Source organism: Mandrillus leucophaeus, unplaced genomic scaffold (assembly GCF_000951045.1).
Source record: "Mandrillus leucophaeus isolate KB7577 unplaced genomic scaffold, Mleu.le_1.0 Scaffold4, whole genome shotgun sequence".
NCBI classification, from domain to species: domain Eukaryota; kingdom Metazoa; phylum Chordata; class Mammalia; order Primates; family Cercopithecidae; genus Mandrillus; species Mandrillus leucophaeus.
The window spans coordinates 9,445,495-9,473,449 of record NW_012104253.1 but is presented as its reverse complement, the minus strand read 5'-3'; the positions used below and the strand labels follow the sequence as shown (position 1 = coordinate 9,473,449).

The window sequence follows — 27,955 nt, the reverse complement described above, 5'->3', positions numbered from 1 at the left end:
TATCATTGATGGGCATTTGGGTTGGTTCCATGTCTTTGCTATTGTAAATAGTGCTGCAACAAACATATGTGTGCATATATGTCTTTAGAGCAGAATGATTGATATTCCTTTGGGCATATACCTCGTAATGGGATTGCTGGGTCAAATGGTATTTCTGGTTCTGAAATCAGATTGAGGAATCACCACACTGTCTTCCACAATGGTTGAACTAATTTACAATCCCACCAATGGTGTAAAAGCATTCCTATTTCTCCACAGCCTCGCCAGCACCTATTGTTTCCTGACATCATCGCCATTCTTACTGGTGTCAGATGGACTCTCATTGTGGTTTTGATTTGCATTTCTCTAATGATCAGTGGTGGTGAGCTTTCTTGATTTTTAAAGGACTTTTGCCTGTTGGGCACTAATCTTTGGTTTCTGTGTTAGAAATGGGTGTGTAAACAGGATAAGGGAGATGCGCTCTTCTGATCCCACCACCCAGGTACTGAGAATAGTACACAATGGTTACTTTTCCAACCCTTGCCCTGCGACAATGACTGCTTTTGAAATCATTTCTGCTCCTCCTCTGCTGAACCCTCAGAGGTGACCTCACTTGATCCTCAGAGCATCCCTGTGCGTAGGGCCAGGACTGGGGGAAAGCCATTGAAGTGCCCATATGCAGAATTTCAGGAGGTGCCCACTCTCGGGTGCCAACCCTGCATTTGCCTGAGCCTCACAGTGGGTGCCTCTTTGAATTTTGCACCATGGGAGTCCCGAGGGAAGCCCCCTCATCGCTATTTTATGGAGCAAGAAGCTGAGCTTCAGACCAAGAACTGTCAAGTTTCCCAGGCAGTACCCAGGGTTCCCAACTCCCACGGTTGAGTACCTGATGGCTGTCCATGGGGTCATTCTCTTTGGTCTCCCTTTGCTGGTGGTCCTCATGGGGGGCCGGAGGAGCGGGTTCCGAGGCTGGTGTGGTACCCGCACCACCCCTGCTGAGACACAGCACCTGGTCACTGGCACTGGGGAGGCTCTCGCCTGGCACCGAGGAACTGGAGCTGCTCTGAGAGCCACCGGCCTCCTCCTCCCTGGAGTCCAGGTCTGGCATACAGCCCTCCGGCTCTTCGAAATCCATTTCTTCGTTTTTTAGATCCTCCGGGTCTTCTGCATAAGCCTCCAAAACTGCAGCCAGGGGAACCTCATAGTGCGGGAAATAGAAGAGGTCGTGGGGAATGACGGAAACCTTTGAGAGGGGTGGGGAGGGCTTGAAATCCAGGCCTTCTTCGCTGTGACTCCCAAGGGTCTCCAAGCTGACACGGCTGCTTGGGGGGCTGGAAGATAATTCCTCGCCCACACCCTGGAGGTCATCGTCTTCTCCCTCTTCCTCATCATGAGGACGGGTGGACTTTCTCTTGGCCTTTTCATGCACCTCTGGCTTTTTATCCGCTAGCGTCTCTTCTGGGGCTGAAGGACAGCCTTCAGCTTCTTCTCCAGAGTCCTGGTGAGGTTCATGTTTGTCCGTCTTACCTTGAGGCTCTGGAGAATCTTTCTTTTTGTGAGCAGATTTAGTACTCCTTTTACCTCGTTTTTCAGCATGATTCTCAAAAGCCTCAGCATCCTCGTCAGGTTTTGTCTCATGAGGTGAAGGAACTTTGTTGAAAGCCTGGCTGGTAGAAGCAAAATCTACTAGGTCGCTGTTAAATTTCGAGGTTTTTAATGGGATAGCTTCAAAATAGTCTCCCTCCTCTAAAGCTTCTACGGTCATCAGGTTAACCTTGATCTCGAAGGAATCGGCCATCACAGTATCTTCTCCTGGGGGTGAAAGAGAGTGACTTTCTTCATCATGGCGGGCTGTACTCTCTAAAGCGCCATTATAGGGGGAAGACTGAGAATTATTGATCGTGCCCTCCGCCAAAAAAATGTCACCAGGGACCTTGTCAGAGGAGGATTCTGGAATCTTCAAGGACTCCTGTTTCTGTTCCTTCTCTGCAGCAACCTCAACTGCCAAGACATGTCCATCCTGCCTCAATGATTCCTTTGCCACTCTTGGGCTCCCTTCAAAGCAAAGGGACAGGTTCTTACTGAAGGAAGGATCCCTGTAGGTGTCAGTCTCAAAGTGAACTGTCTTCTTGATTGGCAAAGAGTTGGACCTCCCGCTCTCCTTTCTGGATGATAAAATGGAGGATTCTGGAGATGGCTCACTGATGTCGCTGGTCTTGCCTGGGCCCCCTTGCAGAACCTGGTCAATGATCTGGTGCATGAACTCAGTGGAGCTGTCTGACAGTGCATGGCTGGAAACACCATCCAGGCGGAATTCCTTCATGCTCTCAGGCTTGTCACAGACAAAGACTTTGGAGGGTGGTGGGTGGCTGCTTTCGTGGTTAACAGTGTAGGTACGCTCCCCATTTTCAGTCAGAACGAAGACTTTGCTCTCCTGTTCAGAAGGAGTTTCTTTGATGCGAACAAAAGTGGATTCAATAGGAACTTCTTTATCCGAATCGAAAATATCTTCCTGCAAAAAAAAAAAAAGAATAACAACAACAAAAAAACACAGAGCAACATGAATAAGAAGAGGGTTTAAGTACAACCCACATCCACCTTTCCCAAAACACAAACAGAAATGGAAAAAGCCACTTCAAACCAATGCAGTGTTCTAAGAGGTAATGGTTGTTCCTGCTGAAATATGAAAACATCAGATAAACAAGAAATATAAAATACCATGTTTTTTTTAAAAGCTATGGATGTAAGGAATCTCAATAAACCAAGCTCTAAAGAAGGACAATCCCTTCTAAAGTGAGCAGAGATTGTCAGCCACTTCACGCTTGAGGACCATGTTGCCTAGTCTAGGTATGGCTTTGGAGAAGAGCTAATCCACCGGAGATAAGGAAAGGTCAGCCAAATCTTTATTGATTGTGTGGACTGGTATGAGAGAGTGAATGTGGAAGGACTCCAAACACACAAGCAATTCTCTTCATCCACACAGGGAATTGTGCTGTGTAAGAGCCAGCTGGGGGCAGGGCTGAAAAGCAGAAAATGGCTTTGTGGTACAGAAGCACTTGACTCCCAATGCACTGATAGAGTGAACTGACTTCAGTCTCAAATCATTTAAAACCAGAGAGAAGAAATTAAATAAAACTGCAACACAGCTCCTATTGACTGATACGATCAAAACAACAGCTCCTCATCTTACGCACTTGCTTGGGAAAGCGCTATATTTCCTGAGGGAAAAAAAATGATGTCTACTTCAACCTCTATCATTCTTTGATATACCAAGTTGGACATAAAATAATCACAAGACATGAAGAGGCAGGAAAACGAAATCCACAATCAAGAGAAGAAATAATCACTAGATATAGACCCATATATGACCCAGAGATGGAATTCGCAAGCAAAGACTCTAGAATAACTAATCTATGCTACAAGCAATATAAAAAAACAAAAAATAGCTATTCAGGCTCAAAGAACACAATCTCAGATATAAAGCCTAAAGGAGGGAATAAACAGTACTGGAAACGGTAAATACATGGTCAATATAAAAGACTACTTCAAAGTTTTCTTAAAAAGCCTACTAGCTATTTAAAGCAAAAATAGCAAAGTATTGAGGATTAAAACATATGTAGAAGTAAATGACAATATAGTAGCAAAAACAATGGAGATGAAGTGAGTAAAATTATATATGTGATATATATAAAATATATAAAAATATGTAAAATATGCATTGTACTAGAAGTAGTATATTAAGGTTAAGCCGATGTATGTTAAAGATGAGTATTATAATCACTAGAACAGCTACTTAAAAGATAAAACAAGGTGACGTGGTTAAAAAACCAATAAAGGGGATAAATGTACACAAAAGAAATTCTGAATAATCCCCAAAAAGTTAAGAAGGAAGGACAATAGAGTATAGAACATATCAGACCAATGGAAAACAATAACCAAGATGCTAGATTAAACTCATATAAATGTATGAAAAACATACTGATTAAGTATAAATACAAGACCCAACTGTATACTGTTTATAAGAGACATACTTTAAATATAAGTATACATACACTGAAAGGAAAAAAATGGAAAAAGTATCACACAAGCACTAATTGTAAGAAAGCTGCTATGGCTATATTCATATCAGACAAAGCACACTTCGAGACAGAGGGAAATTTTATAAAAATAAAGCAATCAAGTCATCAGGAAGATATAATAAATTGTGTCTATGCACTTAACAGCATAGCATCAATATATATAAAACAAAAACTGGCAGAACTAAGAGGAGAAATACATTCACAATCATAGTTGGAGATTTTTTTTTAACATTTCTCTCCTACATTAATTGATCAGGAAAGCAGGAAAAATCAGTATAAATATAGAATATTAGAATAGCATATTAACATATTAACAGCATATTAAAGAATACAAGTATTCTTTAACTGCATAAGACACATTCTTTTCAAATGCATATGGCACATTTACCAAAAGAAACCATTTGCTGGGCCAGAAAGCTAGCAACAATGTGTGGTAAGTGGTCAGGGCCCAACAAATGTTTACTGAAATGAACTAACTCAGCAGAATTGTTAAGTTCACTGTGTGCCCGGATAAGCTGTGAATTCTCATGTGTATTCCCCTGTAGATGTAAACAGACTGTTCTGCAACGATGCACCATGTTCTAGGAACCAGGATGACTTTCTCCAGATATTATTTCTGGCTCAATCTTTTCCCATCTGCAGTTTCTGACCTCAGCATTGGGGAGATCTGTGTCAGATTTGCTCAATTTTAGCTGTGGCTTTGACTCAGTCAAATACCGTATGTTTTAGTTGATTTCAAACTCTGACTGCAGATTAAGAGCTCAGGGCGAATGAAAGCCCCAATGCCTTGTATTTCAAAATACAGTAACAGGCCAGGAAAATTGAATTGTAAGATAATAATCACTACTTTTTTTTTTTGCTTAAAACAACAAAAACGTGTTATGTTACGGTTCTGGACATCAGAAATCCAAAACAGGCCTCAATGGACTAAAATCAAGGTATTGGAAGGGCCAGATCCCTTTATTTTGATTTTGTTTAAATTTTTAATTGACAAATAATCATTATATATATTTATGGAGTATAATGTGATACTTTAAAACATGTATACGTTATAAAATGATCAAATCTGAGAACTCAATACATTCGTCTCCTCAAATATTTATCATTTCTTCGTAATGAAACCAGTTAAAATCTTCTCTCTTAGACATTTTGAAATACACAGTATATTATTCTTTCTTTTTTGTAGAGATGGGGTCTCGCTTTGTTGCCCAGGCTGGTCTTTAACTCCTGGGCTCGAGCAATCCTCCCGCTTCAGCCTCCCAAAATGTTGGGATTATAGATGTGAGTCACTGGTTACATTATGATTAACTATAGTCATCTTGCTGTGCAATAGAAACACCAGAACTGATTCCTCCTATGTAACCGTAACTTTATACCCATTGATCAAGTCACCATTATTTGCTAAACATCCACCATTGTTCCAGGCACAGTACTAGGTACTTCACGTAACTGTTTATTCTTCACATAACCCCGAAATGTGGGTCATAGTTCCATTTTACAGATGACACACATTCAATAGATACACATTCAATACAGATGTGTATCAGAGAGGTCAAGTCGCCAGCCTGAGATCACACAGCTCCAAGTGGAGAACTGGCAGTCCAGCCCAGGAAATCCTACTTCCAAAGCGCCCTGTAAGGCTTCCATATGTGGTGCAGGGACAGGCAGGCAGGAAACACACACACAGGTGGGGGCCAGGATGAAAGTCCTGGCATGGAGGATCCTGGGAAGCTCTTCTGTAAAAAACGGAGCCCCAGTTTCAGCTGCGTGTTATAAGGGAACCAAGAGCCTGAACTTTGGAAACACAGAGGGGCCAAACCCCAGCTCTGTGCGTGGTAGCTGAGTGACTATGGAGAGGTCTTTAAGCCTCTTTGAGATGCTTATTTTCGTTTATAAAAGAGGATTATGATACTGAGCCATGCTGGATTGCAGGAATGGCAGGCAGCCCAGAGACACAGGGGCAAGGCAGCCAGCTAGAAAAGCAGCTCCCCTCTCCTGCAAGCATCCTTTAACCCTTTATGCTTTCTTTTTTTCTGTCTGGTACTCATAACTACCCGAAGTTATGTTTTTGCTGACTTATAACTGTTTCCTTTACTAGAACAAACCTCCACAAGGCCAGGGACCTCAGCCATCTAGTTTATTTCTGAGTCCCCTAAGTCAGGGGCAAGGGTTCAGTCAATTACTAAAGGAGTCAAGAAAAGGCTGTCATTGCTGTCATTATTATCAGCTCGCGGTTGTGCATGGGCTGGGTGGGAGTTCAACAGGGCCAGGACAATTTCTAAAAGGTCTGATTCTGTGCCCAAAAAAACTCTGTCACCAAGTATAATCTGGAATTCTGAAAATAAAAAGTCAGGCTTTTCTTTTCTTTTGAGACAGAGTCTCGCTCTGTTGCCCAGGTTGGAGTGCAGTGGCGTGATCTTGGCTCACTGCAAGCTCTGCCTCTCCGTTTCACGCCGTTCTCCTGCCTCAGCCTCCCGAGTAGCTGGGATTACAGGCGCCTGCCACCACAGGCTAATTTTTTATATTTTTCGTAGAGACAGGGTTTCACCGTGTTAGCCAGGATGGTCTCAATCTCCTGACCTCATGATCCGCCCGCCTTGGCCTCCCAAAGTAAGGCAGGCTTTTCAATGATCATTGTCTTTTATGATTTTTAACACTGATAAAAATCTGGTAGATGCTAACATGTTCCATCTGACATCTAAAAAAATCAAGAAGCAGATCCATTTTATAAGTAAGCATCTTTTATAATCTTAATAAAGTTCGTCATGGGAAGAGGTTTGTGAGAGGCGTCACTTTCCATCCTGCTTTGAAACTTAACGCATGTTACATATAAATAGTTCCACCCTTATTTGAGGTTTTGCTTTCCGAGGTTTCAGTCACCCATGGTCAACTGTGGTCTGAAACTCTTAAATGGAAAATTCCAGAAATAAACAATTCCTAAGTTTCAAATGGCGTGCTGTTCTGAGTAGTGGGATGAAATCTCTCACCATCCTTCTCTGTCCTGCCTGGGACTTGACTCGTTCCTTTGTCTAGCGTATCTACGCCATCTATGCTACCCGTCCATCACTCACTCAGTAGCTGTCTGGATGATCAGAGATCAGCCGTCATGATATCAAAGAGCTTGTGTTCACATAACCCTTATTTTACTTAATAATGGCCCCAAACTGCAAAAGTAATGATGTTGGCCCATGGTTATAATTGTTCTATGTAATTATTAGTTGTTGTTAATCTCTTTCTGTGCCTAAGTTATTAAACTTTATCGTAGGTACATATGTACAGGAAAAAAATGAAAAAATGGTATATATAGGGTTCGGTACTATCCAAGGTTTCAAGCATTGACTGGGGGTCTTGAACTGTATCCCCTGCATATGAGGGGGGACTGCTATCATTCTGAAATTAAAATGTGGTAAGGCCGTGCTCAAGGGACTTGGGAGCAACTGGCGATTTTGACTGCTACTTATACAGAGCAACGCTGCCCACGTCCCTGCTTTGTCTGATGGCCAGCAGATGGAAATGTATGGTGTCTGAATTAAAGGTAAGAAAAGCAAACATACGGCTTCCAACTCTGGAAAACGTTCTAGAAACTGTGCCACGTAAGTCACGATAGACTGCTCATCCGGTGTGTCAACCATGATGTCTGTCGAGAGAGACACAGGAATTAGCAGGAGATACAAACACATACGCTTTCAATAGTATTCCCGGATGCCTGATGGGGAAGAATCCCAAAGATCATTGAGGGTTTTTTCTCTTTATTTGCCACTTGAGGAACTTTAGGCTCAAAGAGGGTGAATCACTTGACTGAAATCTCACAGCTGGCTGAAGAACAGAGAAGCAAGGATATAGAATCTAGGGCTTCTTATTCCCCAAATTCTGTCCCTTCTTCCTTGCTGTTTTAGTCCCTTCCACAGCGAGCAGCCAGCTCACTGCTGGTTCCATGGGCAAGGATGGTGAACCAGGCAGCCTACATATGGTACAGGGAGTCCTACGTTAGCCTAACCCACGTGGAAGGCAACTTCACAGAGACAGCCAAACCATTTAAACAGGCATGGACTCTTCCCTTGTGTCATTCTGCTAATGAAACCTGGTCCTTAAGGAAATAATCTGGGATGCACATCGAGCTTTATTTAGTAAGATGTTCACTGTGATGTTGTTACATATAAAAGGAAATATTTCAGAAACAACCTAAATGTCTACCAATAGTGAAAGAGCTAAGTACTTTTTTTTTTTTTGGAGACAGTCTGGCTCTGTCACCCAGGCCAGAGTGCAATGGCACGATCTCGGCTCACTGCAACCTCTGCCTCCTGGGCTCAAGCGATTCTCCTGCCTCAGCCTCCTGAGTAGCTGGGATTACATTACAAACTGTGCTACCACGCCCAGCTAATTTTTGTATTATTAGTAGAGATGGGGTTTCACTATGTTGGCCAGGCTGGTCTCGAACTCCTGACCTCAGGTGATCCACCCGCCTGGGCCTCCCAAAGTGCTGGGATTACATGCATGAGCCACCACACCTGGCCACTAAGTACATTTTACTATGCCCACTAGATGAACTATTATGCAGCCAATAAAAATATATAATAATACATTGTAGCAGTATGTAAAATACTTATGACATAATGTTAAATAAAAAAGCACAAAATTATACATACAGTAAATGATACCAATTATGTAAAAATACAATTAGAGGCATATAAAATATTGGAAAAATATCCATATGATCTGAGTGGTAGAAATACAGGAGACAAAATCTTCATTAGATTTTTCTGTATTTTCCAGATTTTCTACATGGGACGGCAAGTGGTACATTTGTAAAAAAAATTATTAGAAAGAAAGAGAGAACCACTGCTACCTTCTGGCTCCAGGAGCCTGGGGATGTGCAGGGCATCCTGTGCGATGCTGAAGGCCTTCTCCAGATTTTCTCGTGTGGAATTTTCCAGGGCCTGTTTCATGTCCACTAGGCTGGGGTCAATGGCCTTAATCACGGCCAGGAAAGCCAGCCCACTCCTCCAGCTGCCCGCAAAGTCCTGCACCGCCACGCCATACCTGAAGGAGACACAGCAGCGGCAGCCGGGTTGCTGGTTAGGAAACAGACTCAAAGGAACAAGGTCAGCATGCTGCAGCCTCGTGGGTTTCTGAGTGGGGCAGAGCTGCCGACCTCGCCAGGTGAAGATGCCTTGGTCCCTGAGCGTGGGAGAGCTGCCCTGAACCACTCACATTTCCATTTCCAGCCAAATGGAGTAGGACGGTATACATCAAACAAAGAGGCGAAACAGGACCCTGGGTTCCCCAATTCCCAGACACATAAAGGACCAACTGTATAGACCAGTCCTTGTATCAGTGACATTGAAAACATAACAAGGACGTGCTGGGCCATAAAAATGGAACCGGAAAGACACAAGTTTGTGCCTCAGCTGTCCACTGTGCTCCTAGTGCCATGGCCTTAGGCATGTCAACGAGCTCTCTGAGCCTCAAACTCCACACAGTGAACTTGCTGGGGCTTTTGTGGGGAAAGTCAAGCCTGGCCCCAGAAGAATGGCCATGTCATAGGGTCAACCTAATATGCAACGTTGGGAGCCCAAGAAAGCCACTCACTAAATGACAGCTACTATTATCAGTAACAGAAATAAAAGCATCATTGTAAAAGTGGGGGCAGAGAGCTTTCATTCTATTTTGTAAAATGGAGGCTGCCTCAATTTTTAAAAGTAAAAGTGAAGGACAAAAGAGGAGAGAATCCTGCCAGGCACTAATTTCCTTTAGAATCCATCCTGTGACTCCACCAATCCCTCAACCGTGGTCAATGAACTCTCTTAAAACAACAACAACAACAACAACAACAAAACCCAAGCACCTTTTTATTTAGAAATTATTTAAGACCTAAAAGAAATTGCAAACACAGTACAGAGAGTCCCTGTTCTTTCCCCAGCTTCCTCCAGTGACAGCATCTTATGCTACCAGGGTATGTTATCCAAACCAGAACACCAACATTGGTCCAAGATAATTATTAATTAAGCTATAGACTGCATCTGAATTTCACATTTTCACAGGCGTCAATTTTCATGGGGGTGGTGTACAGATTAATGTAACCACCACAACAGAGAAACAGAACTGTCCCATCACCCCAAGACACTTCCTCTCCCTTACAGTCACATCCTCCTTCTACCCTAACCCCTGACAATGAACCCTTTTTTGGTTGGTTTGTATGTAAACAACATTTAATGGTGGTTCACATTTGTCAGTTTCAATCTACCCCGTGTGATCTCTCCATCAAAACTCTAAAGGTCCAGCCCCTCTTCCCTCTTTTATTTCCACACACAGGGGAGAAAGGAATCAATATTTGTGACGCACTTAATATGGGCTGGCACTGTGCAAGGTGCTCTTTCATGGATTTCATGGATTTTGCCTAATTGTCCTGGAAGGCAGTGAGTGATAGGATACCATTTGCAGTTGGGGCTTGGAAAAGTAAATGATTTACCAGGATCTCTACCAGTCTGCATGTTGAGGAGCTGGGGCAGCCCCAAGCTGGTTAGGTTTCCACCACACTGGTCTGGCATGTGTGCCCATGGCCCGGGGGCTGTGGGCTGCTACTGGTAAAAAGGCCTGATACAAAACTGCTCAAATCACTCTGCCGCTGGCGTGGGGTGACTCAGGGCCGGAACTTGGCTCCAGTTCCCGTCTCGATTTTGGAAGATCCGACCTAACTTTGAGTATGTTACAGCCTTTATTATTACTATCTTTAAAGTAGGTACAGACTCTGGAAGACACCCTGAAGCTTAAATGCATACAAGTCATTAGAATCCAAGAGACATGCCCGTTTTGGGAGACAACATGATGAAAGTCCCTCTGATCTGTATTCAAATCTTCTCATCAGCTTTATGCAAACCAAACATTCTGCCAACTGCATTTTGTGTGTACTGCAAAACCCAAAAAATGCAGTGCTTCCTGTTCTGATATTTATTTATTTATTTATTTTTGAGATGCAGTCTCGCTCTGTCGCCCAGGCTGGAGTGCAGTGGCGCAATCTCAGCTCACCGCAAGCTCTGCCTGCCGGGTTCACGCCATTCTCCTGCCTCAGCCTCCCGAGTAGCTAGGACTACAGGCGCCCGTCACCACGCCTGGCTAATTTTTTGTATTTTTAGTAGAGACAGGGTTTCACCGTGTTAGCTAGCATGGTCTTGATCTCCTGACCTGGTGATACACTCGCCTCAGCCTCCCAAAGTGCTAGGATTACAGGTGTGAGCCACCGCGACTGTCCCCCTTGTTCTGATATTCTATATGAAGCAATGGGCACATACATAACTGGCACCTTAATACATACTAGTTCTCCTTTCTTCTGCCTGAAAGCAGCTAGTTAAATGAAGTGGCGCGGGGAGAGGGGCTGCAGCTTACTTTCTCGTTTTCCTCTGCACCCACGCCAACAGGGCTTTGATGGCCTTCCTCTGGTCTTTCACGGATATTGCCACGCTCCTCTCTGCAGTGGGTGTGGGTGGGAAGGATGAGTCTGAGTCTGTGCCTCCTGAGCCAGGGGACAAGCTGGAAGATGGAGAGTTTCTGCTGAGGTTGCCTGTGAGCTCCTTAATCTGGAAGGAAAATGGCATTTCAGACCCCAGCAACAGACCCACCCTCTCAGCAACAGACCCACCTTGTCTGGCGGGTGGCCACATGAACCGTGGCTGGAGGGAACCGCTCATGCAGAATTGGTTCTCTGAATGCCGAGAAACCTTTTCTGATGGCTGTGGCAGGGGACAGGCAGTACTTGCAATGGCGTGTCCATTTCCTGTGGCTTGTGGTGCCCGTAATTACACTATACAGGGAGGACTATCTTTTCCTGGAGTCTTTCCAGCTCCAGCCAGCACTTCGTACCAGGTCTTCCTGACTCAACTCGACCACCCCTTTCCTCTCACTGCCCATCACTCCCAGACTTCACGGAGCTCTTTCAAGCCCCACTGCCTCTGCTCATCCTGCCCTTGCTGCCTCCATGTCCCTTCCCTCCGTGAACTCCTCTCATGAGGACTTCTGTAAGATATGCCGAACCCTAGGCTCTACACCAGAGCTGTTAGAATCAGAATCTGTTTCAATACCACCCTTAGGCAATTCACACACACAGTAGGTTAAGTCTAACTTAGTTTGAAGGATGAGTAGGATATCTAGCGTACTCCTACTCATCCTTCAAAACCCAGCTCTGGTGTCACTTCTTCCAGGAAGTTTTCCTTACTCCACTCCCCCATCTGAGCTAGCTGGCCCTGCTGGGAGCTCTAGCATCACCTTCTGCCATATAGGATTGACTCGTCTGTGATCCCAAAGGGTCCTGAGGGCAGGGCCTTTTACTTTCAGCACCTGGCACCTTGGAGAAACTCAATAGACATTTGTTAAATAAATAAATGAAGCCCTAGGGCGGTGGATTTAAGTTCTTGACTTTTACTACATCTTCAGGATGTTTCCAGAATCTCTGAGGAAGTTTAATAACAGATAGCAGTAATTGAAGCACACATATAACACATAGTGGCTGCTTATCCTTCTTCTTCTTCTTTCTTCTTCTTCTTTTTTTTTGAGACAGGATCTCATCCTGTTGCCCAGGCTGGAGTGCAGTGGCATGATCATGTCTCACTACAGCCTTGAACTCTCAGGCTCAAGTAATCCTCCAAACTCAGCCTTCCAAGTAGCTGGGACTACAGGCACACACCACTATGCCTGGCTAATTTTATTTTTTGTAGAGATGGGGTCTTGCTCTGTTTCCAGGGCTGATGTTGAACTCCTGGGCTCAAGTGACCCTGCCGCCATGGCCTCCCAAAGTTCTGGGATTGCAGGCGTGAGCCACTGTGCCTGGCCCACATGGCTTCTTTTGATGCTCACCACCTATTATGACCACTGCTCCCATTTCACAGACACAGAAACTGAGGCTCAGAGAGAGATAGTCTTTTTTTTTTTTTTAAGTTCAGGGTTCACCCAGAACAGGAACTACTGTCTCCAGACCTTGTTTGTGCTCATGCTTCTCTGAAATGCAGGCATTGAGCCAAAATCTCAAGCAAATCATGCCCAGGTGGATCACTTTCACTCTTGGGAGGGTAATCGAACAGTGAACCACGAGTTTCTATTCCAAAAGCGAGTGGGCTCTAGAAAATGAGATACCAGCTCTCTCCTGACAGGGAAATGAACTTCAGCACAGTTTAAAATGTTATCTTCTGATGGGTTAATGGGTGCAGCAAACCACCATGGCATGTGTATACCTATGTAGCAAACCTGCACGTTCTGCACATGTACCCCGGAACTTAAAGTTTAATAATAAAAAATAAAATAAAAATAAAATGTCATCTTCTTACTCCAATCACAGATCCAGTTCTTCCTCTATAAAATCTGCATTTCCAATTAGAGGCTGAAGTTGCAAAGAACGGAACAATAAGGTCTCGCCTGTTATTCTTCTTCCTCAGGCATCTTTAGTACAAGCTCTTTAATCATCTCTAAGGAACACTGAGTGATTTCAGCAAAGTAACTCTACCAAGTTCCATTTTTGGTCAGGAGTATTTCCCTAGTTCTTGCAACACTTTAGAACAAAGTCATTTTTTGAAGTAAATATTTAACTCTTCCAGTCCCAAGAGGACGGCTATTCTCTTCTAGAGAACTCACACCACTTTTAAAATCACAGGGACTGTAGCAACCAGATTCTTCTGGTGCTTTTTCAGTGAGTAGAAAAGATAAAATCCGCCATAAACTAAGCCTCACTGCCTCCTTCGATCTGGCCACTCTCTTCTGCGGCGCTCAGCAGACACAAGATCATGATTGTGTGTTTTGGAAAGGAAATGATCTTACCTGGAAGAAGAGGATTATGTTCCATATCAGCCCAAGAACCAAAGAAGGGTTGCCATCTGCTATTTCTGCTGCATCGATGCTAACCAGTTTTACCTGGAGGGAAGCAATTTATGAACTTAAAGGGGGGTGTCCAGGGAGGATAACACATGTTATTTTCTGGTTCTCTCTGTGTGTGTATGTGTTTGCATAAGCCTGTTTTTCTTACTTACCCTGCCATTCTCAAGGACACTCAGCGTGCAAAAGTGTATTTAATTAACACATACATAGCACTTACCATGTGTAGCCTCTATTCTAAACTCCTTACAAATATTAACTCATTTTATACTCACAATAAACCTATGATGTAGGTGTATTAGTCCGTTCTCACATTGCTGCAAAGATACTACCTGAGACTGAGTAATTTATCAAAGGAAAGGGGTTTAATGGACTCCCCACATGGTTGGAGAAGCCTCACACTCATGGCAGAGGGTGAAGGGGAAGCAAGACACATCTCACATGGCAGCAGGCAAGAGAACGTGTGCAAGGGAACTCCCCTTTATAAAACCATCAGATCTCAGGAGGCTTATTCACTATTATGAGAAGAGCATGGGGAAGACCTACTCCCCTGATTCATTGACCTCCCACCAGGTCTCTCCCACGACACTAGGGAATTATGGGAGCTACAATTCAAGGTGAAATTTGGGTGGGGACACAGCCAGACCATATCAGCAGGTACTTCTATTGTCCCTCCAGTTCAGGAGAGGGAATTTCAGAGAGGTGAAATATAACATGCCCAGCATCACATAGCCGGTAAGGTTTCAGTCATTCTTTTCCAAGAGAGACGGAAAATGTCCGGTAGGTCTGTCTGCTACACAAACACCACCACACCTGGATTTAGCATGTCCTTGGAACAAATACAGAGCACCGACATGCGCAACCATGGATGGTGGGTGGGTGAGTTGACTGCTAATTAGAAATAGTATACTGGGATAAGGTTTATACCCAGGGTTTCTGCACCATTAGAAAATATCCCACTGATGAGTTGAAATGTGCCTCTTGCAGAAACACTTAGCTAAGGTCTTATCTATGTATTTAACTGTGTTCTGACCACAGAATGATGCTCTTGGTAAATCCCTGAGGCCAACCTGGCATCTGGACCAGCAGCATCTGCATCACTTGGGACCCCTGTGTTAGAAATGCTCATTCTCCCCTATGCCTACAGAATCAAAAACTCTGTGGGTGGGCCCAGAAATCTGCATTTCAACAAGTGCACCAGGTGATTCCAGCGCATGTTCGGGTTTGAGGATCACTGCCCTAAGTCATCAGTTCATTCCACAAACAAAATCTAAGCACTGGACACAGATTGGGGCTCTGCAGATCTCTCTAAAAAGGGCCAGAGAGTAAATATTTAAGCCTTTGCAGGCAACACTGGTGTTTGTCACATTTTTTTCTTCTTTCTTAACAACGTTAATAAAGCAAAAGTCATTCTTCAGGAGAAAGAGAGGAGAAATAAAGTCAAGATACACTATCAGGTCCACACTGCAAAATTCTGCCTGGCAGACTGGGGAAAGAGAACCTGAAAAAAGCATCTCATACAAAACCTTTTTCTTTTTCCTCTGTTTCTTTTCTCTCTCCCTTCCCCTCAAGGCTTTTTAACCTGTCTGACATGGGTCTCTGATCCTGAGTTCACCACGGGTTTCCGACAACACCAATCAGTTAGGCCTGGGCTTGCCTAATCGAGGGAGAGTTCTGGGTTCCCTAGCTGCAGCCTGTTTTGAGGGCAGATGCCAAGAATATAATTCAGACAACACAGGCTCATCACTGGCAGGTCGGAGGCCAGGAAGGAAGCTGTCAATACTGTGAATAACACAGTCGATCAAATTCAGGTTCAATACTGCGTCCACATTCATCACGAGCACACGTCCTGCATGATGGATCACCCATGAGAACTCGCCTGCTCCTCTCCTAAGCCTCTGCTCTGGCAGCTCCTTCGGTTTCTGTGGCTTTACTGAGCACATTCCAGTCCAGGGGAACCAAAGCTGCTAGTCAACTTGATCACCCCCACCTTCCCTTTCACCTGGGGGAAGCCCAAATGGCAAGTGACAGCTGTGGCCCTCTAAGCTGAGGTTTCAACGTGAGGAGACAGAGCTGCCTCATAGGGATGCCATAAACACTATGGTGCACCATCCCAACAGGGGAAGGGCAGGGCTGAGCAGGGAGCCGCTGGCTCTTGGGAGGGCCATTTAGAGAACAAAACCCTCCTGAGGTGCCTAGTTCCCTCAGAGAACTGGGCTGAGGGAAAGTAGTGATTGCAGGCGGTACAAGGTCCCAAAGAGCAGATATTTCCAAAGACCGTGGCTTGGGTGCCCGGCCGCCATTTTGTTTTTGGTGGTGAATAAAAAAGTTAACAGCCAGACTTCAGTTAAGAGCTTCAGGGACAATGTTTTCCTCCTCTTGTTCCTCCTAACTCAGCTGGTTTTGCCAGACTGAAAACAAGCGGGACCAACTGGTTTATGGAAATATCCCCTCTCCCTCCTCGGCTGGGAGAAGGTGGTATCACACCTAGTTATCTCATGTCGGGTGATAACTCAGGGGCCTGCTGAGTGATAACGGACATCCCGAGAATGGAGAGTGCTTTTCACAGGTCAGTTCCTTTAGTGTTCACAATATGCCCATTTTAGAGATGAGGAAGCTCAGGCTTAGAGAAGCTGAATAACTTGCAAGTCACAGAGCTGGTCCTGCGGGGCAGCCCATCTCTGACATGGGCATAAAACTGTGCTCTGAGGCACGATGAAACGTCCTCCCTGCTGAGCCGCCCCTACCCGCGTGTGAAGAACGTGGAGCAGAGTTCCAGGCACAGAAAAAGCTCATCGGAGTCGAGAAAGTTACATCAAGATAGGGAGAATTTTATACTTTTTTTTCCCCCTGGCTCATGTAGCCCCCCTCTTCCCCTTTTTCTCCCATATTCTAAGTTCCAAGAGAAAGTTTTACACTCGGACATGCTCACCATACTCTTATTCAAGGGAATGAAGGAGAAAACGTGAACTAAGTTATACATATCTGAGAGCCAGTCAGCTGCTCTGCCTTTCTGCGACTGAACGTCCATCAGAGTTTTAATCCTGATGGCTGTAAAGTGGGTGGGCACGGAGTTAGGGACTGCGTTCCCAACGGAGGGGTCATCTGAGTGATTTCTGTGAAATTTAAGCTTAGTTTAATCTGACCATTTTAGATCAGTCCCCATCTCACGCTTCTCTTGCGACCAGCACTGAACTTCAAATGACATCCTTTTCCTAACAGGACAAGCTTGTGTTAGCAGGATGTGCTTCAAACACTTACATTGCTATCTTCCAAAAACTTAAGTGCTTTCGCTATGTTGTTCAACCGAAAAATGCGATGCGACGAGGATTTGTATTCATGCAGCTATAAAACAGAACAGAACAAAACAAGTACATTAAACCCACGCAGGCACTTCACAATGCCCAGCGGTGCCGCTCGGTGTGCTTTGCTTTTTTCACATCAATTTCAAGAAAAAGCTCACAACTAAAACCCACCTGGAATGCATCCAAACTCACACAGGTGCCTCTCAGGACGTACAAATGGGACATCAGAGAGCTCTCAAAGGTCGGCCTTATTTACAGTACTTGGGATTTAACTCACTGAAGTTGGTGAGTTAGGGGGAACCGAAGTGGGTCAACAAGGGACAAATTTGTCAATTTTTTCTCTGGGACCCAGCTCCTGGCTTGTTAGATTCCTCCCTTCTCCTGAGACCCTCGTTAATATGTTCGCTTCCCTGAACTGCTGCTTGTGTTAGGACAGGGAGCATTGGCTGCCAGCATCACTGCTCAGCTGCTAAATCATCCAGCCAAGGTCCTCCCTAGTGGCGGCAGATGTTTCTGTTTTCTAGCCAAGAGTTTTGTGGACAGTTATCCCAGGTCGAAAGAGACAAAGAGGCAGAGAGACGTCTGCGGAAGCTAAAACTCTGACAACATTAGCTCTACATACCAGGAATGCCATCACAGCCAACTCACCCTGAACTGAACCGCATCGATGCTCCTCCAGGTTGGGGGAAGACCAGTGGGTCAGTTCTACCAGGTGTGAAGTGCCAGGCCACACTCATGGGGAAGTGGAGGACTGTTCTTGGCTGGGCTCCAGAATCAAAGACTCCCCGTGGAGGCCCACCAAGGACACAGTAGCTGGTGACCAGGGCTCTGGCAATAAAGTGGGGAGCCTGCGTTGCTGGGAGCATAAACAAGGGACTAGAAGGTACTTTTTCAGGAAGTCCTTTGGGGACCCTGCTCATGGCGAGACCCTCTAAGAAACCAAATACTGTGGAGAATTCATCACATAATATTGCATAGCCCTCTGCGGGCGCTGCTAATAGGTATCTTGTGTTTTGCCACTGGGAAAGCAAAGGTGGGAGGGTTAAGAGGTCTGATAAGATACCAGCTACATTGTATCTGAGAAGAGAAGCAAGGACTCTTGACTTTAGACCTACAGTTAAGGACAGACCCAGGACATTCTGTGCTGGCTGAGCTATGGTTTGGTAGAGTCGTGACCCCATTGCTGCACCTTTGTGTTAGGTACAATGGGTTGCCAAGGCCAAATCAAACACTGGACTCTGGAACAGGCTTTCTCAACCCTGACACTTCTACCATTCTGGGCTGGATCAGTTTGCCCCCTCATGGAACATTTCATCACGTCTGGGAGCTTGTTAGCTGTCACACACGGGGGTGATACTGTTATTTAGCAGTTAGATACTAAATGTCCTGTAATGCACAGGACATCTTCCCACAACAAGAAACTATCTGACCCAAATGCCAACAGTGCCAAGGCTGAGAAACTCTGCTGTCTGTGAAGAGAACAAGGGCCAATCTGCACACAGCAGACGGATGCAACACGGAGAAGTCTGGCTAATGTCCAAAGTGGAATGAACGTCAAGACCAGCTGGCTCAACTTCAATCATACTTAAAAGAATGTTCTAGAAGCCAGCAGTTCCAGTTTTAGCCTTAGGGTGGTTGATAAAAGGCCTTTTTCTTCCAATTTTTCCAATTCTTAGCGATCATTCTAGTTTATATAATGGCTGGCTGGCTAAATTTTAACTGTTTAGTTCTAAACTTAAGCCTTAACAGACTCACCGAAAACACTAGCCATTTATTTTCTAAAATACATTGACTTAAAAAAAAAGTACTAGTTCGTTCCACATGATTATATGGCTCATAGGCACTAATAAAAAGAGTCACCGCTTCAGAGTTTCTTAGTGTAGGGTATGTCCAGGTATTTGTGTTGAAAAGAAAACCTCAACGGCGTTTTCCTTTGCATTTTCTTTCTTTCCGACCCTGCTGTAACATACGTACCAGATTCCGCCCAGACAGGACTTCTAACAAAGCCATTAGGATTTTGCCATCTTGTATATCGACGAATAAATCTTTAACTTCTAGAGGTGGGTTGCACTTTGAAAGAGAAGGGAAGAAAGTAGCCAATTAGCAACCTGTGTAATCCACAAAGCTATTTTCAGAGATGCAGCTTTCTGCTCAAGAAAAAACTTCCAAACATCCAGCTCTGTTTACAGGTAGAAACGCCCATCCAAGGAGGTAGCAGGCCCATCCCCCTGGAGGTGACACCCGGGCAGCAGGGCACAGCCACTTGGCAGGAAGGCTGCAGAGAAGATTCACCAACAGGCGGTTGATCAAACAAGTGACCCTTGGGGGCCCTTCAAACCGAAGATCTCAGATCCCAAGTTTAGATCACATCCACATGCTTAAGGGCAGAAAGAAATGGCATATCTTGACTATATCCTTCTGTAGAATAAAACAATTCTATGAGGGCTCATGTGAAGTTACCTAGTGCAAGCCTTTCATTTTATTTTATTTCTTCATTTGTTTTTTTGTTTTTTTGTTTTTTTTGAGACAGAGTCACGCTCTGTCACCCAGGCTTAGGAGTGCAGTGGCACAATTTCGGCTCACTGCAACCTCCGCCTCCCGGGTTCAGGTGATTCTTCTGCCTCAGCCTCCCGAGGAGCTGGGATTACAGGCACCTGCCACCATGCCCAGCTAATTTTTGTAGTTTTAGTAGAGACGGGGTTTCACCGTGTTGGCCAGGCTGGTCTCCAATTCCTGACCTCAGGTGATCTGCCCACCTCGGCCTCCCAAAGTGCTGGGATTACAGGCATGAGCCACTGCGCCTGGCCGCCCTTCACTTTAGACTGGGAAAAACAGGTTCAAAGAGGATGAGTGATAGTTGCAGCATTTGGTCAAGCTAGCTGTTCGGTATTGTCCTGTTTCCTGTATCCAGCCACAAGGGCCGAACGCTAGCGCACCCTAGATCCACATGGCAATGACAAGACCCTGGCCAGTTACTCTCCAGGCTTCAGTCCGGTGTCAGTCGGGCTCCTCCATCTCCAAGACTGCTTTAGTCTTCAAAAGTGTGCCCTCCTGAGGTGCCCATCATCACTTCACCAAGATTTAGACCAAATTTGGTGGTGGTGGGACCCTTACCGGGGAAGCCACGAAAGGGGGCTGGTGTGTGAGAACTGGCTAGGAGGGCACGCGGCTGGCAGGATGCAGCTGACCTGCTGAATGGCTCGATGGTTGGGTGAAGGGAAGGATCCTTTCCTCACCCCACATGTGTAGGCTCACTAGGAACTCAAAGGTTCAGAGGTCGATTTACATGTCCATATGTATGTGTATGTGTATTTATATGTTTAGGTACAAAAGCAATTCAAGCTCATTATTACACATCAAACTCATTAAAGTTGTACCAAAAAAAAAAAAAGGCTGCATGCTACTCCTCTATTCCTCCACAAAATCCAACTTCCTGAGATACATCAACATTGCACCTCTCACATGAGCCAATGAGAAGCAAGGCCATTAGACACACCTGCGTTCAAAGCCAAGTTCTACCTTGACAGCAACTTGGCCTTGGGCATGTTCTTTAACCTCCCAGGGCCTAACCTGACCTTGCACACTTGCACAAAGGCAGTGTATTTGTCTGCAATGTCAGGTGAGGAATCTGGCCCTCGTCAGAGGGCTGGGCTGGAATGCAGTGAGATCATGCAGGTAGGGAGCCTGGCACAGCACCCACCTGCCCAGCCCAGTACCACCTGCTGACTGCTAAGTGGCTTCCTGCCTGCAGAGCCTTGGATGCCCTCCTCAGGAAGACATTTCATTCAGAAGGCATATGCCTTGTGGCCATCAGTGGAAGGGAGATGTCCTCAGTTGGCGGCCCCTTCGTAGTGAACGGCTCTTGAAACACCTTCTCTCTGCCCCACTCGCTCACTTTCTGGGTTCCCTGGGTCAGTAAACAGAAGCCCCAGCCTCAGTTCCCACAGACTACTTCCTTCTCCCTAAGGGAAAATGCAATTCCCTAAACAGGATCTGGAGTGTGGAGGGGGGCCTGGGAAGGAAACAGACAGAAGCCCCCTGGGCTTTCCTCTCTGGGCCTAGACCTGGAAGGGGTCTGCTGTCCAGGTGGTATCCACTAGGAGCTTGGCTGGACATGGCCGAAAGAACTAGCTGGAACTTGTGGGTTAGATGCTCCAGTGCGAGGATTTGCAAACTCTGTTCCCTGGAACCTTAGACTTTAGCAGAGCAGCTTTAGGATATCCTATAGGAGAGAGGGGGGTGGAGGAGGCAGCTGATCCCATTGCACCCGCTTTAATCAGAGAGGCTCAGCTCTTACTGGCCTGTACAGGCAGCCCTCAGTATCTATACGGGATCGGTTCCAGGACTTCCCTCGGGTACCAACATCTGCAGATGCTCAAGTCCCTGATATATAAGTATTTGTATACAATCTATGCAAATCCTCCCGTATACTTAAAATCACCTCTAGATTACTTATAATACCTAATTCGGTGTAAATGTGATGTAAATAGTTGTTATACTCTATTGTTTAGGGAGTAATGACAAGAAGCAACTCTGTACATATGCAGTACAGATGCAGTTTTTTTTTCTGAATATTATTTATCTGCTGTTGGTTGAACCCACAGATGTGGAACCCCGGAGGAGGAAGGATGACTACATTTACGGTTCTAGGTAACGCTTTGCTTGAAGAAAGATTTCTACTGTCTAAACAAGCTTGATAATAACTCCTCTTAATTGTAACAGAATCTCTGGGAGCAGGGTCCAGAAACTTGCATTTTTCTTCTTCTTCTAGAATCTTCTTCTTTTTTTTAAATTTTTTTTCTAGATGATATCTTGCTCTGTGGCCCAGGCTGGAGTGCAGTGGCATGATTACAGTTCACTGCAGTCTCAAACCCTCAGCTCAAGTGATCTTCCCATCCCAGCCTCTTAAATAGTTGGAACTACAGGCATGTGCCATCACATCTGGTTAATTTTTAAAACCCTTTGTAGAGATGGAGTCTCTCTGTGTTGCCCAGCCTGGTCTCAAATTCCTGGGCTCATGTGATATCCTCCTGCCTTGGCCTCCCAAAGGGCTGGGATTACAAGCATGAGCCACCATGCCCAGCCGAAACCTGATTCTTAATAAGCTCCCACCCCAGCATGAATTCCCTGTTTAGCTTTTTGTACTGGGGGCTTTGGCAAGGTTAGAGCAGCTGGTCTGGGTGCTCTCTCTGCTCCTGGGTACAGGGGAAGGCTAGGCACTCACATGGGAGACAGGATTAATGGGGCGTGGAGCTCCTGAGGCCAATGGGAGGGTGGTAGCCATAACCAGCCAGAGACCCAGGGGCAGGAAACAGTGGAACTGTGGCCCAGCCACCCTTTCCCTGTGGGAAAGCCTCCTTCCTGTGGCAGCCATGGAGGGCCTGTGTTTCATTTTTTATGGAGGAAGGTGGCATTTCCTTACCCTTTATAGGAGTCCCTTTACCCCCAGTTAGTCAAAATACAGGGCAATTCCACCCGCAGGTGCATAGAAAAAGGCTTCGCTTCAAGGGCAACAGTGACTTTGAACCAAAAGGCAAATTATTTTCTTTGCAAACTGCTGCAGCTCCTTGGGCACATTCCACCCTGAGCATGACGGGATCAGGTTACTGAGGCTCTTACGGAAATGTTATTCCTGCTAATGCGAGGCAGAAAACGCGAGACCCGAACAAAATACCCCCTGATAAATGGACTAACAAAATTTCCAGTTACCAGCCCTGGCCGTGGCCAAGCCTTACTTCTGAGTTAAACCTGAAGAATAATTTCCATTGACAGTTCCTGTAAGAGCCTCAGCAGCAGCAGCAAACAAGGCCTTGGCCGGAGTCCATCCTGTGAGATGGCAGGGGGAGAAATTGAACCCGCGCCAGGGAAAACACTCCTTGGGCCCCAAACGCTCCGTGGGCTTCATGAGATCGGTATGGCCGAATAAACAGCACCCCCAGGGCTTTCTTCATGATCTAACTCCTTCGGTAAATTAAGGAATTTTTCCAGAAGCCAGAGACTCAGTAAATATTTCTGACAGCCTTCAAATTGCAGTTAAGCCCAATTCACCAAGGAGTTCCTGGGTTTCCTTTACATGAAAGGTTGTTCTTGAAAGTCTCAAGGTTGGAAACATGGCTGTTAATTTTGCCCTGTTTATTAGACATCAGTTTCAGGTGCTATCTGATTTATCTTCAGAGTGGGCGCTACCCACCTGCCCTGAGACAGGGGCACGAACTTGGCCAGGGAGAAAATCCTTGATATGATAAATGCGAACAGAGGTTCATTTGGGACGGGGAGTGGGTGCGGGGATATTCGCCACATGACCCTCTGTACTTTTCTGTATTTATTTATTTTAATTTTAAAAAAAGAAAGAAAGAAATGCTCCATGGCTCTAGTGTGTCCCCCAGCAGGAATTTCCAGCTACCCTGACACACATCAGGCATTAATTTAAGAGCTCAGTGATCTCAGGTTTGGGGACCGGTTTTCCTTTTTCTCCCCCCCAAAATAACACTTCACTTCAGCAGCATTGCCGAAAATGTGCCAATAATCAAAACAACTGGCAGATGATTCATAAGCTTCATGTGCGACACAATCTTTCACCTGTAGAGTTCAGGATGCTCCAGGTGAAGTGGTGGCACTGTGTCACACGTTCTACACGTGGGGAGTAGAGGTGTGGGTGGCCGAATGCCTGCCTGGACAACATCCTAGACCTAAAGGTAAACTCTGTGAATTAGAATTGTGGTCAATAGCTCCCCTTCCTAAAAGCCACATTTATTTTCTCTGCTTTCTAATCATTTCAGTGGTTTCCTCTGAGAACCTTTCTTTTGTGTTAACCATAAGGGCAGTCAATAGTTACTCTCGAACCTTTTGTTTTGTTTTGTTTTTTGAGACAGGGTCTCACTGTGCCGCCCAGGCTGGAGTGCAGTGGTGCGATCTCAGCTCACTGCAAACTCCACCTCCCGGGTTCAAGCGATTCTCCAGTCTCAGCCTCCCCAGTAGCTGGGACTATGGGCATGTGCCACCATGCCCAGCTAATTTTTGTATTTTTAGTAGAGACGAGGTTTCACCATGTTGGCCAGGCTGGTCTCAAACTCCTGAACTCAAGTGATCCACCCGCCTCGGCTTCCCAAAGCACTGGGGTTACAGGCATAAGCCAATGCACCTGGCCTCTCTTGAACCTTTTAAGAGGAGAAGAGAGAAGATACACCTACAAACATGAAAGTGGGGTGCTCCTAGTTTTAAACAGAATTGAGACTACTTGCTGGGTATAGCTGGAAAACCAGATAGTGGTGCTTAAGGAGAAAGAGGTGAAGTGAGTAGATAAAAATCAACTTCCTAAAAAAGAGAAAAATCATCTCTCCTCTCCCAGCCCCAGGCCCACAGTCTTGAGGTCCATCCAACCAGGATGGCTGAGATTTCTGCCCGCTCCCATCCCCCTTCTCACCCAGGACTCTTCATCCCTTCCCATCACTGCCTCTCCTCTGTGGCTCTTCCTTTAGTCTCTTTCAAGGGGGGAGCTGATTCAGCTGCTTTTGTTTTATGGAGTGTGCATGAGATGCCTGCAGACAAAATGCAACTCAAAACAGCCAGGTCAAAGAATGCAAGAAAACAAAGAAACAGAGGAAGAGAAGGGCCACTAAGCTGAATACAGAGGAGAAGCCACAGAAAGTCCAGGAAAGCCACGTTCTGTCTCCGTGCCTCTGTTTCCTCCTTCTGATAGGAGGGGGTAATTCAAGTCGTCGTGAGGATGACAGGAGACATGGCACATGTATGGCACTATGCAGAATGCCTGATGCAGAGTGAAGTACATCAAAAAAGTCAGGTAATATTATTATTACTATTATTATTATTAAATAGCAACGTGATGTGACTTTAGAAGGAAATCTAGCTTTGTCCAAAGATAATCAGAGTTCTTGCAAAAATCAATCCAAATACCTACAAATGGCTCTCGGCTCGTCACAGAGTCCAGTTCTGGCCATCAAGATGCGCACCTGTGTTTCAGGCCCAACAACACCTGATTTTCAGGTGCTGGTGTGTTCAATAATGAATGTCTTCCACCACCTGCTCAGATTTGTACTTAAAGACAGACCCTCTCTTTCCTTCCCCTGACAAGACTGATGATGCCAGGAGGGCAGAGGCTGTCTCGGCCATCTCTCCCAATCCTGAGCTTGGTAACCGGCAGGGGGAGGCACTCATCAACGTTTAAATGAATGAAGAACAAAAAGAGCACAGGCCACCAGCTCCCGCTCCACCCTCTGGAACTGTAAATTCACTTACAGATGAATCAATCACTTAGCAAACACCCAAGTGCCCCATTACCTTTTCTAGATGTAGATTTATCCATCGAGTAAAGGTCCTCTTCTGCACATTTTCCCTCTCAACTGAAAACAAAGAAACACCATTAGCCGGGAGAAAAAGAAATACACGCAAAATCACACCTTCCCCTTCCCAAGGGGAGATTCTAGGTGGAGGGCAGATAGAACCCCAGGGTGTCCCATGTAAGAACAGAGTACTCTCTGGAAGGGGTTGGCACCCAGAACCCATGCTCCCCAGCCCAACCCCTGAGCATCTATGTAAACCCACAGATTCAGACACACAGAACAAAACGTTCTCTACAACCCAGTGCAAACATTGAGACATCTGACAGTTCGAGCTAAGAAACACTGATGAAAAAACTACAAATCAACCCCACAAGAGGCTGTAATGGAACTGCATAGCCACCCAGTGGCAGTGATGGGCATGAGGAGATGGGAGAGGGCAGTCAGGGTCGAGGTGGAGTGGAGTCAATAATTAGGAATTGGGTAGGGGCTCTGGAATGTGCCACAGTCTGGTGAAAGGGATTGGACAGCCCAAGATCGGACTCTGAGCCCTGCCATCTCCCAGCTTTGTGTGCCCGGGCCAGACCCCGACCCTCACGTCTGATCTGCACACTGAGGACAAGGAGCTCACTCTCCAAGCTGCTCTAAGGACACCCAGGCTCCTGCAGAGCCAGCTCCACACAGTCCCTGGCACAGGGGCTGCCAGCGGTTTTTCTTTGTAGCTATTATTTCTAGAGTCAGGGCAGACTTTGCGCCCTCCAGGAATAAAGAGTTCCGCAGACGCTGCTGAGCCAAAGTGAACCAGAAGGACATAAACCAGGAACGGACTCCTCCCAGGGGAGAGCATTACACAAAGAGGCTTCTTAGCAAAGATCTTTCACTGTTAAGGGTGACTGCCATCCGCCAAGCACTCACTGTGTCCCGGACACTTTGTTTCCATTCATCTTTAAACCTTACAACAGGGGTCCCCAACCCGCAGGCCAGGGAGCAGTACTGGTCCGCGTCTGTTAGGAACTGGTCAGCACAGCAGGTGGTGAGCAGCGGGGAGTGAGCATGATGGCCCGAGCTCCACCTCCTGTCAGATCAGCAGAAGCATCAAATCTTCATAGGAGCATGAGAACATCTCCCTCACCACCCTGCCCATGGAAAAATTCTCTTCCACAAAACTGGTCCCTGGTGCCAAAAAGGCTGGAGACCACTGCCTTACAATACCCCCTGCAAAGTACAAACTATTATTTTACAGCTGAACAGAATGCGGCTCAGAGAGGTTCCAGTGACTTGCTCAGCTGAAGAGAGGCAGAGCTGGGAATCCCCACCAGGTCTGCCAGCCCCACACCAGCCAGAACCCTGGAAATGGAAGCCTTGAGTCTGGATTCCAGCTATTCCAATCATGGCGAAGGTGTCTGCAATAGTCACACAGTGATTTTTTTAAAAAAGTACTGAGCGCTTACTATGTGGCAGGCACTGACCCAGGTAATTTACATGATTAACTAATTTAATCCTTACTACCATCCTCTGTGGCAGGTGCTACTACGACCTTCAGATGGGACAATCGTGCTCAGGGAGATGCAACGTGTCCAAGGTCACACAATTAATAGCAAGGTTGTCATTTCTGTTTTGCAGATGAAGAAACGGAGGGGCAAATAGTTAATGAACAGTCAAGGTGGAACCCCAGATTCTGTGCTTTTTCTGCTCTCTCCTGAGTTCTGTGTCGCTGTCTTGGGCCCTCGAGCACCCGGAGGGTGTTTCTGAGATGGGCCCCAGTGCCAGCGTCTGGGTGAGGGTGTGTGGTGGCCCGAGGCTGCAGCCTCCTCGGCTGTGAGCTGCCGGGCCTCCAGGAAACTTCCTTCAATATCTGAGCCAGACGTCTCCTCAACCACTCAGTTCTGGATTTCAACATATTGAAAGACCATATCACATATGCCTAAAACTGTTTCACATTTCTTTAGCAATAAGAAAATAAGAGGCAATTTATCTCCTGCAGGAGAGCAAAGGCTATGCTTTTCTGAAACAATGGGACCTTTTTCCTCTTGGCCTCATTATGTGGTAGAATGTGGCACCCATAAATCACGTTTCAATATTACGCCTTACAATCTTTTTAACTGAAGAACCAGCAGACAGTAACTACGCACATCACTGCTTTTCTGTTTCCTCCTTTTCTGGAAGGGCGGGTCACTGGCTAGTAGGCATAAGAATTAAAGACCGAATTCCAGTAAACTGTGTTTCATGGGTGAGAGGGAAGGGAGGACGAAAATAAGTTAATAGGAATGAGGTTGGGAGGAGACATCTGCTGAGACCAGTGAGTACCAGAGTCTTGGAGACTCCTGGAAGCCTGGAGAGCGTCTGTCCCAAGCTCTATCGGAGATCCTCCAGTTTGCAATATGGATCCACCTTCATCTCTCTGATGGGCTAGTGTTTTCCAGAGTCTGGGTGTTCGCCC

The 27,955-nt window shown here is 45.8% G+C and overlaps 1 protein-coding gene across 1 annotated transcript in view; it reads right to left on the bottom strand.

Moving 5' to 3' along the window:
* Nucleotides 1-27,955, bottom strand: part of CLMN (calmin (calponin-like, transmembrane)) — a 61,032-nt gene that overhangs the window by 11,402 nt on the left and 21,675 nt on the right. Inside the window, exons 5-12 of the mRNA XM_011991807.1 lie at nucleotides 25,517-25,578; nucleotides 19,193-19,288; nucleotides 17,175-17,258; nucleotides 13,860-13,952; nucleotides 11,442-11,632; nucleotides 8,905-9,098; nucleotides 7,613-7,695; nucleotides 866-2,491 (exon numbers count right to left, since the gene is read on the bottom strand). Coding sequence (XP_011847197.1) covers nucleotides 866-2,491; nucleotides 7,613-7,695; nucleotides 8,905-9,098; nucleotides 11,442-11,632; nucleotides 13,860-13,952; nucleotides 17,175-17,258; nucleotides 19,193-19,288; nucleotides 25,517-25,578 — 2,429 coding nt within the window. The remainder of the gene's footprint in view (nucleotides 1-865; nucleotides 2,492-7,612; nucleotides 7,696-8,904; nucleotides 9,099-11,441; nucleotides 11,633-13,859; nucleotides 13,953-17,174; nucleotides 17,259-19,192; nucleotides 19,289-25,516; nucleotides 25,579-27,955) is intronic.